Source organism: Notolabrus celidotus, chromosome 14 (genome assembly GCF_009762535.1).
Source record: "Notolabrus celidotus isolate fNotCel1 chromosome 14, fNotCel1.pri, whole genome shotgun sequence".
Classification (NCBI taxonomy): domain Eukaryota; kingdom Metazoa; phylum Chordata; class Actinopteri; order Labriformes; family Labridae; genus Notolabrus; species Notolabrus celidotus.
This window is the reverse complement of record NC_048285.1, coordinates 31,556,176-31,570,059: the sequence shown is the minus strand read 5'-3', so window position 1 is coordinate 31,570,059 and position 13,884 is coordinate 31,556,176. Positions and strand designations below refer to the sequence as shown.

At 41.0% G+C, this 13,884-nt stretch overlaps 1 protein-coding gene across 1 annotated transcript in view; it reads right to left on the bottom strand.

The window, feature by feature from the left end:
• Window positions 1-1,327: 1,327 nt before the first annotated feature.
• Window positions 1,328-13,884, bottom strand: part of si:ch211-14c7.2 (eukaryotic translation initiation factor 5B) — an 18,977-nt gene continuing 6,420 nt past the window's right edge. Inside the window, exons 3-6 of the mRNA XM_034701745.1 lie at window positions 11,502-11,701; window positions 8,341-8,447; window positions 6,698-6,818; window positions 1,328-3,518 (exon numbers count right to left, since the gene is read on the bottom strand). Coding sequence (XP_034557636.1) covers window positions 3,387-3,518; window positions 6,698-6,818; window positions 8,341-8,447; window positions 11,502-11,701 — 560 coding nt within the window. The 3' untranslated portion in view covers window positions 1,328-3,386. The remainder of the gene's footprint in view (window positions 3,519-6,697; window positions 6,819-8,340; window positions 8,448-11,501; window positions 11,702-13,884) is intronic.

Here is a 13,884-nt window from a genome sequence, read left to right as displayed (position 1 = left end):
ATGAAAATAAACCACAGAATTAGTTGGAGTTAATAGTAAAGTCTTGCCATCTGTCTGAAGTGAGTTTGTTCCTGGACGTTGAGCTGTGTCTGCACACTCCTCATGATTATTTTTGACATGAAGTCCTAAAACCTAACCCTTGGTACTGACCTCCTCCTCTTACTACAAGAAAATAATAGTTTTCAGTTGAACTGATCCTTTAAATCAAGCTTGTTTTAAATTCTACTTCACAGGACGCTCTGGTTTGAATCCTCTGAGCTCTAACCTGGCTCTTGTTTTGCAGTCAGAGGTTGCTAGGCACAGTGCAGCTTCCTCAGCATGCTCTGCTGCTTTCTCCAGGCGCTGCTCTCTGTCTTGTTTGTGATGTTTATGTAAAAGGCCGGCTGATTCATGCAGAGTAAGGTCAGGGCGGTCTGCAGCCCAAAGGCCTGTTTCTTTTTTTTTTTTTTTTTATACCACGCAGTACAAAGCTTTGTTATCAGGCTGCAGCAGCCAGCTGCTCTGACTCAGCAAATAAAGTGTTTAACTCTCTGTGAGCCACAGAGCTGCTTCACCCGTCTCTCCAGACTGATGCTCACTTCTGATTTCAATGTGAAACACTCGACGTCTGGAGTCCTTAAAGAAGGGAATCTCCTAAACATGGCTGCAGACTAACGGCCACACCTGCAGGAATTAAAGTCATTTTAAGCATAAGTACTGTATTTAAATTCAGCTTTATGCAATCATTACTTAAAGGTAGTATGTATCTATCTTCCAAGTTTGATATTCATCCTCTCAGTTTTGCAGTTTTGTGAGGATAAAACTGAAGTTACACAACATTAGATTTGAAAAACAAGCTCCACATAAGGTGTCACAATGTGCTCTGTTAATCTGTTTGTTTGTTTGTGTGTGTGTTGATGTTCTGGGGGAGATGATGCTGGTTTGCCTTGAAGCTAAAACATTAAGCTCATGACCCAGAGTTTTACACCAGCTCAGGGGGTGACCTGAACTTCTAAGAGAGTGATTCATTTTGAGACGCTCCTCTTATGAAAGTCACCCAGCAGATCTTTTTTATGACATACTTCTGATTTGACTGTTTCTCCAAATTCAAGCTGCCTCCTGGATGCATTCTGCAGTGGCTGCATCAAGTCTGAAACCCTTCCAAATTGAAACAGTGATGACATTTGACGTGAAGATGCAGCGACAACAGAGCGACCTTTTCAATAAATGACTTTGCCCTCAGTCACAGCAGGTCTGACTGAAATGAAATACTGCACAGTCATCCAAAGACTACCTCACATGTTCTCTGGAAAATAGAAAGTCTGAGCACCATAAGAAGACCTCCGTCATCCATCACACTGTATCATTTTATTACATCAGTTAACAAGGCGACAACTCCTCCTTCCCCAGATCAGAAATCTTCCTCTCGAGGACGTTTAGTTTGCACGGATGGCAGACACACAAAGACACATGATTGTTTCTGAATATCATCACAAATGATCGAGTCAACAGGTGAAGTTACAACGTAAAGCCAAACAAACTGGAGGTGATATATGTGGATGCAAGTCTAAATCAAAACATGTACAGTGTATCATCGACATGGAAAGAACGTGAACAATATCCTCATAAAAATATTGTTGGCAGCTTGATTCAAGTTATGCCCGAGAAGTGTACTCGCTGAAGAGAAGAGGCAGAAAGCAAACAAACATCACATGCCAACATTTTGTTTGTGAGTCCACTTCAGTGTGTCTGTGAAACACGAGGCTGCGTTTCCTCCTGAATGTGTCGGCTCCTCTTGTGTAACCTTGTAAACATTGGCACTTTCACTGGTGTTCCTGTTGGCACTAACTGGAAGACAAATCTGTTTCTCTGAGAAACCCCAAATTTTTTAAGAGTCGGTCGGTGTCGTCGTCGGCTTTATGGAGCAAGTACACGACGAAAAAGCACATGCATCACTTTGCTAAATGTAACACAGAAAAAATTAAGATTCAGCTTTCTGCAAGTTACAACTTATTCTGGACACTTCCTCAGCAGAGTGGTCACAGGGTTTCCTGTCATGTCTATCATTGAGAAAGGAAGGAGGAAAAGGAATCCAGAGACAGAGAGAAGTGGTGTTCAAACAGCCTCTTACAGGTTACTGAGGGAGATGTTGACTGGTGGTCACTAAGTTAACATATTATGTAAATACAGTGACAGCAAAAATAAGAAGAGTCATGTGATGGGATGAAACATCCATGTGGATATGTGTCAGTATGAGCTTACTCTCGCTCTTTTTTCTCAGTCTCCAGACTCGGCACTAAATAATAAAGGATTGCTTGATACTGGATTTCACAGTGGCTAATTCAAACCTAATGTCATGAGTGTAAACTTTACCAAAAAGGTTTCATAACTTGCAGCTCAGGGATAAATAGTGTAGAAAGATCATCCTCAGTGACTCTGATTTTGAACATCTGAATAACTACAATGATTCTAAGCTGTAACAGAAATCCTTGATGCTTGTTGCTCCGCTTAATTTCTACACAACATGAACACATCACCAAATCTACGACTCTTTCTATCAGAGCTGCTCTGTCTCATTGTTTAAGCTACAAACCTAACAAACCTATCTAATCTTTAGTGAAACACACCAACAAAAAGAAAAAGATCTGTGGAGTAGAAAAGAGAGGAAAGGACTAAGTTCCAGCAGCCCTGCTGACTCTGCATGTCCGGACTTGCCATCGTTTCCTGCATCAGAGCACAGCTGACCTCGCTGAGCACTGATTTCTGTCACCACAGAGAAGCAGACATAATGTGATGTTTAACTTTAACTTGAATAAATGTCAATGTTGAGCAAAAAACTAACCATAAAGATTCAAACAATGAGATCATTTCTGCCAGAACAGCAGCTCTGACACAGAATCCTCTAAGATAAAAATCAACGAGGGGGGGTTTCATGGTTGATGCAGTTAAATCTAAATATTCTTCACTCTTCTTCCAGTGTGAGTGCTTTCAAAGTTCATGTTTTAACATCTCTGACCTCCTGCTGTCCTCACAGCAGAGCAGGAGAATGAAAATGGGAGGTTGTGGTGGTGAACACGGTGACACAGGATGTGTAATGGAAACACTCCAGCAGTTTAACATCAACAGGAGCTGGAGGAGACAACGTCTGAATCACAACTGAAAGAGTCCTTTTTATTTGAATCCAGGTTTGTCCAGGTTACGTCTCGTCACCGGCTCGGGCTTTTAATAACCAGGAAGTGCAAAGAGCCGAAAGCTTGCTCGGTTCTTTGCGAGCGGATCGATCACGTGGTGTGAATCCTGTGTTTCCAGAAACGTGCGGTCGTTCTGTCCTGCTCGGGTTGAACCTGCAAGTTCTTCAGGTTAAACGTAAAAAGAATCACAATCCAGACAGAGCTGACGCCGCTCAGCTACTCCATGATGTTTCTGTTGTAGTCATATGACAGACGTCGCTTCGCCGCGGCGTTCTGGGCGTGCTGATTGGCCGAGGGGAGGCCTGGGGAGAGTCTGCGATTGGCTGTCCGGGGAGCAGGTCTGACCTCCTGCAGAGATAAAAACAGAAGGATGCAGAAGTTGTTTTAGACAACTGAACACGTTTCACTCTAGGAGCGATGAACTGACAGAACATGTTACCCAAAACAAATCTAACACATTAAAGTGAGGCTGTTTTTTGTACTTGGTTTAACTGCAGGGTTTTTAAAATGTACACAACATAGAAGAGAACTTTGGTCTTGGTAAAAAACGTTCATCCCTCTCTAATCATTTCTGACAGATCACCATAAAGTCGACACATCCAGTCACATGCCGCCTGATTTATCATCAAATCATCGACCCACTGCTCAGAAAAGTAAAGCTTGCACCTTATGTTCTTTCTCTGTCCACACTTAAGAAACTTTTGGTCTGGGTACTTTAACACTGGGTCAGTAATCTTGGGTTTAAACTTACAACCTTTCCCACTAATAGCTATTTTTGGAACTCCAGATGTATCAAGTAATTTCACTTCTGTTCAAAAAGAAATCATTAACTTTACCTCACTTCTGGCTAGACGCCGTTTACTTTTACATTGGAAGTCTCCCAACCCTCCATCTGTTGCACAGTGGTTACAGGATACTGTCTCCTTTTTAAAACTTGAAAAAATGAAATACACTCCAAGAGGAAACACTGACAAGTTCTTTCACAAATGGCAACTCTTTCTTTCACATGTTAGAGATCTGCAGACTCTGCCGGACTAAGAGGTGTCTTATTTCTTTCATCATTGCTGTATTCCTACATCTGTGTGCGTTCATTTCTCCTGCTGAGCTGGGCTAGGGAGGAAGGGGTTATTTTTCTTTTTGAGTTCTGGGACTGTTATATTTATATTGTAAATGTGCAGGTAATTCTGTATCTACGGACCTCTACAGGTACACTTGAGGTCAAAACGATTAGCCCCCCAGGAATTCTGGAACATTTTCCTTAAATTCTGCCCAATGTTTGAATCATTGATAAAACTTGATATAAGTAAACATTCACCAGTGCTCTTTAGTGGCTTTGGTACATTTTGGAATGTAAAATACATTTTTAGGATAACTTTATATCAAATATAGTGAAAAATGGGGTGGTCAAAATTTTTAGCCCCCCTGTGAATATTTACTTTTAAAACACACCTGAGCAGTCAGTTTGTTTCCTAACAACACCTGAGCATTCAAACAGCATTGAGATTTACTTAAGGGACTCCAAACAGGGCACTTGAACACGTTATTGAGAGAGACTACTGTTACTAACCATGCCAAAGACAATGGAAATCAGCCTTCAGCTCAGAAAGAAGATAATTGAGGCTCATAATAAGGGGGAAGGCTATACTGTCATTTCCATGTGTTTTACAGTGTCTAGAACAGCTGTATGTTGCATCATTGCAAAGTACAAGGAGACAAACTCTGTTGGAAACAAACCTAGGCGTGGTAGAAAACACAAGATTTCAAGAACTTTGGAGAGGAAAGTAGTCGAAGATGTCTGCAAGAAGCCCCGGACATCTTCCAAGATGATTGTTGCTGACCTGACCTCCATTGGAGTTGAAATTTGAAGGAACACAGTTGTGAGGGATCTTCATCATAGTGGGCTTCAGGACCATCGTCCAAGAAGAACCCCTTTACTCAAAGAGCGGCACATCAGAGCCAGACTGAGGTTTGCCAATCAACATTTGAAAGGTAAAGATGAGTTTTGGAAGTCCATCCTTGGTCTGATGGAACTTTTTGGGCACATGGATGTTGTTCATGTTTGGCCAAGAAAGGGAGAGTCCTTCAACCCTCAGAACACAGTCCTCAGAATTAAACATGGTGGAGGGAGCATCTTACTGTGGGGCTGTTTGCAGCCTCAGGCACAGGGAGTCTTGTTTGAGTGCATGACATCATGAAAAAAGAAAGTTATGTTGACATTTTGAGGGATAATGTGAAGAACTCTGTTCTTAGTCTAGGCTTTGGTCGGCGCTGGGTCTTCCAGCAAGACAATGATCCAAAGCTTACGTCAAAATTGGTCAAACAGTTCTTAAAGGACACCTAAACCAAGGTCCTGGAGTGGCCCGTACAGAGCCCAGATCTAAATCCTGTGAAGAATCTGTGGCGGGTGCTCAAAGTGAATGTCCATGCTCAGAAACCATGGATTTTGGACCAGCTGGAACAATTTGCATTGGAAGAATGGGCCAAAATCCCTCCAGAGACATGTGCCAACCTTGTAGAGAACTATTTGAAGAGGTTGTTGTCAGGTGTGGCTCAGAACGGGCGCACTATTGACTACTTAGGGCCAGGGGGGTAATAATTTTGGACATTCCATTTTTACCTTTTCTTGTTTTAATTCATTCCATCAATAAAATATCCAAATCAAACACAGTGAATATTTGTCTTTGTTATTTTGGAAACACATAAACTATAAACACTTGTTTTTAATGGTCATTTTCATGGAGAAATCAAGAGTTTTATCTGATTTCACAAGGGGGGCTAATCATTTTGACCTCAACTGTATATAATTATGCACATGTATGCACCTTGTTTCTCCTGATAGGAGTGTCGTTTTCCTAGTCTCATTGTTGTGTTGTTTTTTTTTCCTTTCTTCCGTTTAAATGAAAAACTAAAAAATGTAAACTTGTACGCAAATTACAATGCCATTGAATTTTGCTCAATAAACAGAACTGGCAAAAAAAAAAAAAAAAAAGCTGACACCTTGTTCCTGAATAACTCAGTCTGTCATTTCCTGCTCTGACGTCCTAAAACTAAAACTCTGGAGGAGTAAACCACACGTTTGAATCCTCTGCAGGTGTTTTTGTTCTGTTTCCTTTAACTCAGAGATCAGTCTGCCTCGTCTGCTCCTTTATCTTTGACTCTGGAGTGTGAGGAGTCATTTGCATGTAGCAGCGGTCACTTCATTTAAATGAAGCTGCAGTTTTTCAAGGCCACCAGTCAAACAACACTATCAGTTCATTTTACATGCTGTTGAGGCTGCAAGGACTACTTCAATTCAACAACACTGAGGCTTCACAAATTGAAAGCGAACACGGATGACCCTGTGTTAACTCGTCCGCTTGAAGAGTGTGCAGAAAGAGAAAAGAGAGTGAACTGTAACATCAGAGTAATATCCTCATCAACAGTTTTTCTGAACGCTGAAACGCGACAGCAGGATGTGAGTCATGCGGTGGAGACAGACTTTGTTGTCTATGTTTGTCAGTGTGAATGACACCAGTCTCTGTACTCACAGCGTGCGGCGGCGGCGGCTCCAGATGTAAAGTCTTCAGCAGCAGGTCACGAGACACGCCATTCGCTCTCTTGTATCTCTGACAAATCATTTTGTTCAAGTCGTGGAAACTGTCCAACAGGCTGCGGGGTCAAACACGAACAACGAGGACAGGAGAGAAGGATTTAACAGACAGAAGGACAGGTGTTAGCTTTAAATCAGTACTTTTTATAATCAATACTAGCTCCAGAATCTGCGTCAAACTCAACACATAACATCCTTTAATGTCTTTAGATCGACTTCATGCTTGTTTTTATAGTGACAACTAATCAGATAAACGCCTACTGTAGAAAATCCATGTTTACAGGGATTTACTTGGAGAATTCAGGCTTCACTTGGTGGACCAAATTCTTTCTGTTAACTCTTTATGTACCGTTTAATAATAGACAACAATAATAATGAGCAAATCCAACACACAAACGTCATTAATTCATCACCTCATAATCTATATCTGCAATCTACTTAAAGGATTTAACATCTCACACACTCTGGCATGTAATAAATAATCATAAACACAATCTATGTTCAGATACAGGCTGCCTCTGACCTGCAGTTCACTACTCTGACCACTTGGTGGCCTTGATTCATCACATATGTATGTAAGGAGCATCCTTCTTGTGAATATAACATACCTGCACACTAACATCAATTTTACAAACCAGCTTTGTTTGAGGTTTGTCTTTAAAGTTTAAAACTCCTGCTTCTCTGCAGATGCAGTCCAGAAAAGGCTTCACATGTAACACAAGTGCAACATTTGATATGATGAATAATAGATGTGGTGTTATTATGAGGAGTGGCATCTTTAAGACACGAAAACCCACCAAGAACAAAAGAAAAGACTTGAGAGTGATCACACTTCTAAAGTTCAAGAATCACAGATTATCTCTACCTCTTAATAATAACTGTGTGCTGCACAAAGTTAATGCATGTCTTAATTATATAAAGTACCATGAACAGCAGCTTTTATAAGATATAATTGGACGAACATTTCCAGTTGTGCATGAATCATACAGTTAGATTTTTGCAAAAGGATCCCTTGGCCAAGTTGCACTGCTGTCTTCTGGTTATTGTCACTATTGCAATTATTTACAGAAACACAAAAAAGCTTCAACTTTCGTCATATTTTCAGTTTGTTTCCAGGGAAAAAGTGAAAGGATGTCGTCACTCTGCAACTTTAACGTTTGTTTACATGATTGTTTGGGATTTGTGTCTTCATTTAAGGGACAGGACTGTGGATGAAGCAGGAAACTGAGAGGACAGAGTGGGAGGATAACCTCTGCACATGGGGGGTGTGATTTAACCCCTGAGAGTCCCCTACTTATATGTTATCTTGACTAAATTGCAAAGTTCTGAAATCAGAGACAGTATGTTCTTGTGTTCATCTTGCTGTAATAAATCTGTGTTGTCAAAGTAGTGTTATAAATGAGCTCTCCATCCTCAACATTCATTTCCTACAGCTGATTAAAAGCACATCATGTATGATGTTTATGAGGACTCTGATTTATGCTCTTACAAATGGTAGGAATGTGTTAAACACTGCAGAGGATCGATTAAGAGAATCACAATGATTTAGTCCTGTAAAAAACGGCTTCATGGTTTACTTACCCCTGGTCCTGGTCTGCTCCGCCTCTGAGGATCTGGGTCAGGGTGGGAACAGAATCCAGGTCACTTGAGGACTGGAGCGAGGGGAAGGCCTCAGCAAAGACCGACGCCTGAGGAGGAGACACAAAGTCCCCATCAGATACAGAACCACATCATCAGATAGAGGGTGATTTTTCCTCCAGAGTCATGTGATGACTGTAAAAACAAAAACAAGTAAACATGCCACTCATAGGACGGCCGACCGTCCAAAGAGATGTCTTTACGGCCCTCTTCTGTCCATAACCTACAAAGTAAAACCCAGCCGTGCTTCAGAGGCCTCTTCGTGGCACTGCGAGCATACAAAACGAGTTATTTGAAGCCGGTTTTCTTTCCTCCGCTGCAGCTTTGGGCTGAGCTCGTTTTTCATCTGCATCTTTTCGCTGCATTAACGTCCGCTGGGAGACTCTTCCTGCAGTGTCGGCTCCTTTTCTGAGAATAAAAAAGCACTCAAAGCTTTACTGGTCTAATGTGAGCTACAAAATACTGACTAATTTAAGTCTGAAAACTTAGTCACCTAATCCCCAGGGCTGTGTCTGGATGTGTTCCCATGGACACGGAGCAGGAAAACAGAACATTAGAAAAAGGAGCAACAAGGCTGAGAAATAGATTTACCCAGGGTGTTTGAGCTCTGGCTCTGTCTGTTTAAAATACTGAATGAAATAATTACACACTGTTTTATTTTGAAAGTTAAACACCTGTTGGTGGTTACATTTTCTGTATTTCAACTAAAAACATAATTTGGATTAAGATGAAGGTGAAGAAGAACCTGTTTATCACTCTACATCCACCCTATCATCTCATGCTAACCCTCTGCCTCTGGAATAAGGACAGTTTTAAATACATGTGAAGACATTATTAAGGCTTCTATTTATATAAATAAAATAATCTATGTAATCACAGTTTAGTTTAGGTAGAGATGTGAGTGATGTTGATGTCCTGCTTGATTTGTCATCAGAGTGGATGACCTCAATAGTGATATATAACTGATAACTCTTACATGATGGAGAAGTAGGACACTGAGGATGATGAGGAGGATGGTGAAGAGGACGGTCTACTGAGCTCCATTAATACTGCAAGCTAACATTATAAGCTCAGAGTGAGTTACTCCTGTTCTGATACCTGTACCTTGGCTTAACATTTACTTGTAGGAAGCTGTTAGCTAGCAGGAGCTGCATGCTGCTGACCCCACAGTTACATTGGGAGCTTGCCTATGTTCCAACATTTCCTTTCTCATAAATTTGTATCAGATTTGATCCCCTTTCCCCCAATTTTATAGCCAATTACACTCAACCTATTATCCAGTAGCAAAGGACTACAGATGGAAAGTAGCTTTCAGCTAAATCTGGTGCGCCCATCTCTTTATTTATTGCAAACATTTAATGTAAGTGCACATTGTCCTTTTAAATAAAAAAACTAAACTTAGTAGCACAGATGCTTTGCATTGACTATCTTCTGGTCAGATCAGTCGTATGAAGCGCAGCAACTGGATGCAAAATTTAGTTTGCAGTCCTAATTTTGAAAATGTCCTAGAAATGTGGGAACATAGGGATGACCTTGTTATATTAGATGAAGTGCTGGGTGAATCCACAGATGCTATTTCAGGTTATTGTCGTATACTTCTTGTATGCATTGGATTTGATCATCCATAATCTAAGGATTTATTGTGGTTGGTTCATATATTTTGTAGTCTATGTTATATCTTGGATAAGTGAGTTCCATTTTTCTGCAGTACATTTAATTTGATAGTTTTGTTGTTTCAAAAACCAGAGGACCCTGCTATTAACAATCCAGCCTCCAATCATAAACCCATGGCATCCCTAACACGTGATCTGGCTCTGACATAGCTAACCTTCAGATCTTCTGTCTGACTTCCTCCATCAGTAGCTGCAAACATTTCATGACTCATCCTTTAAAAATGACAATAAGACTCAAAACATGTAACAACCCTTTTGATGGCGTGCAAAACCACAAAATGATCTCCCATAAGTGTCTAAAAAGGGTTTGATAGAAGTATTTTGGATCTATGCATGAACTAAAGATGACCAAGAAAGGGACGGATCATGATTCTGACATGTGTTACTTCAAAAAGGAATCACTGATGGATTCATGTCTCGGGTAATTCTTGAAACTAACTCCTGTTTGAGCTACAACTTTACCCACAACCTTCCTGCACAGCTTCAACAGAGTGTGTGTTTACAGAAAATATTATATGATCTGTAAATAACTGCAGATTACTTTTGATAAAGATCAAGGTCTTCTCTTATCGCTGCTTTGCATCAACAGAAAATAACGCAGAGATGACGGGAGGATTTTCTCTTCATGAACATCCACAAAGCTTGCAGACAACTCCGGGGATTGTGAATGTGCAGCTAATGCAGATGAGGCAGGCTGAGGTAAAGTTAGTCCACATCTCCAGTGAGTTTTACACACCGCCGTGCTAAATAGGTCACATAGTAGACGGAGAACACTGTGCACATGTATTATTAGACTGCACTGAACACACGGCTCATCGTTTTTCATGCATGGATTATATTTTTAGGATATTCTCATGAGGTGATTTTAAAGAATTGGAGTCTGTGTTTAGGTTTTAGAGGTTACAGAAATGATACACCGTCTTATTTGACACCAGGGGGCGCTGTGTCAAGACTGGTAGAGGTCACTTGGAGAAAACATAAGAATCTGAATGTGTGGAGAGAGAAATGAGTGTGTTACCAAACCTCTGAAGCCTCAAAACAAGCAGTCCAAAGCTACATTAGCTGCTATAACATCTCTATACAAACTGATGCTAGTCAAGTTGCATTGTGGGAAATGTAGGCCCCAGGTTTTGAGAGGGAAAGAAGACTAAGTGGATAAAAGATGATCATATCTGTGTTTGTGCAGCACCAATTTCCACCAGTTTTTTAGACTGTCCAAAGAGAGTCCCAAACTGTGATAGGAGTGGAAAGCTGAATTACTGCAGTGCTCTTCAAATCACCCAATTTGTGCACACAGATTACAACATTACATTTCTTCAATATCACCCCCAACAGACTCATCACAATGTGTTTATGAATACTCCCATAAATGGATGCAGAAAGATTGTGATTTTCTGCTCTACATTTTCATGAAATCCAGCAGAACTTTACCAGATTCTGATTGGCCAAGAGTCCGTCTCTGCCCTGCTCCACGGCGCTGGTCGGCCACCACTGTCCCACCGCGTCTCGGCCATCGTCTGAGGAATCCTGAGGAAAGGCCGTCCAGGTGTCGTCTGATTGGTGAGATGAGCTGTCTGTCCAGCCTGGGGTCCAGTGTGTCGACTCTCCTGGGTTGGCATTGTTCCCAAGTGCTGTTTCAGGCACAAACACACACAAACACACAGAACAGTTTGTAACAAATCCTGTAGTTGTTCCTGTAGTGTTGTGATGTGTGCAATGATACCCTAATTCAAATAACCTGGATGGAAGACATGGAAGATCTGTGGAGTATCTGCAGATATAAATTGCATTTGTGTTGCCTGTTGTGTGTTTCTCTTGTTGTCACTGTCAGAGTCACTTGCTCCTCATCATCCTGACTCTTTTTTATTCACACAGAAACATCTTCAAAGCAAACATCTCACTGAATCTTTGTTCTCCTGTGATGCCGGCTGCCTTCACATGTTACCCTCCACCACTCGCAGGCTGCATGATGCATCCATCAAACATTCGAGTCGTACTTCTGTGTGTGTTTGTGCGACTTTCTCTCTCACCCATTGCCCCATAACTCGAGGCTAACACACGCTCAGAGTCCTGGGCCTCATTTGCCTCCCTCAACTAAACTCTGAATGATTAATACGGTGAAGTGAGAGCGAGAGATCGGAGAGGAATTCAGGTCAGGGTAGACTCTTGACTTCCAGGGTAGGAACAGGTGGTGTTAGACTCCACAGTTCTCATATGATTAGAAGCTTTATTGATCACATTAGTTTGTATTTCATGTTGTTAAGTTATTTTATGATCCAGTTCTGCAGTCATTAAAGGAATAGTTTGGTTCTTTTAAAGTGAGGCTGTATGATGCACTTGTCAAGATCAGCTCGGCCCTGTTACTGAGAAACCAGCTGCAGAACGGACACCGAAGTTATGCTTTCAACCTCTGCAGACTGGGACAATATTAACACATAAATTAACACATTTCAGTCTGACCCCAAACCTGAACATTAATGTGAGTGTATGCTCTATTTAGATATTTCCCCACCTAACTTCACTGTTGGAAAGTCACTTTCTTTTGCACTTCCAGCAAATGCAAGACAACCGTGTTCCTCTGCCTGCAGTGGACTGACAACTAAGGGGCGGAACCATAGACTGTATAAATAATGGACGTAGTGTCCGTGACATCACTCATCTGTTTCTGAAGCGCTGTTTTAAGACCAATCATCGGCGGCAGCCATATTGCTGCTGTTGAGCGATTATGAGGTAAAGTCTCGACTCGTCTTTTGTACCAGGCTGTAAACATGTTTATTTCTGCTGTAAAGATCGGCTTTTTTGAATTGGTGTGTATGTGGTTTCCGGTACTTCTGGAGCCAGCCTCTAGTGGATCCTCCATGAACTGCAGATTTTAGCACTTCTGCATTGGACTCATATTTTTAGACCCGAGGGTGCCACTTGGGCGGAACTGACTGGGCTCCCCTACAGGTAATATCATTTCTATTGATACAAACAACCCCATTCATAAATAGATAATAATAATGATAAATAATCCCTTTAAACTGCTCAGGACTCCTCGTATTTTGACGATTTTTTGGTATACTTGCTAGGCGACATTGCTTCGCAGCAATAATGTTTAAAATCCATGCTGCTCCGTTATGCCTCATTCTTACTGTACTTTTCACTCCTTTCACTTCTTTCCCTGCAGGGTATGAGAGTTATTTCTGGATCTCTGGATTTTCATTCTGCACAAAGTTACTTTAACATCCTAATAATGGAAGTAAATCAATGTGAAACTTGCAAAATCATGTCAAAGTGTTGTAACTTGGACATATATATGAATATGAATATGCATATCATCAGAGTGCGGCTGCTTTGATAAGCTGAGCAGGAAACCTGCACAGAGGGAGTGAAGTTATTGTTTCACTTCATTACAGAACTTAATATTTCACTCTACATCTCAATATCTTGGAGATGAAGAAATAATGAAGAGTTGATAGAGGAGTGTTCTGACATTCAAACACAGAGCTTTTTGAATACAGTTAATAATGCAGAGTGTGCTTTACCTGAAGTGATGAGAACATTCATAAACCTGAGATAATTACACAAAAACAATCTGTGCCACTATTAAAGGTGCACGCATGTATTCTTCCAGGAACACTTTAATGGTCCTTCAACATATTAAAAATCACACTAATAGATTTCTGTCAATGCAGACAGAACCTTCAACCTATTAAACTCTCTCTGCTAAATCTGCAGCAATATGTGAAATTAATGAAATAAATCTATTCAGGTGCATGAAGGGAGGACAAATTTATGATTAAACCTCGGCTTAGCCTTGTCGCCCTCAGCA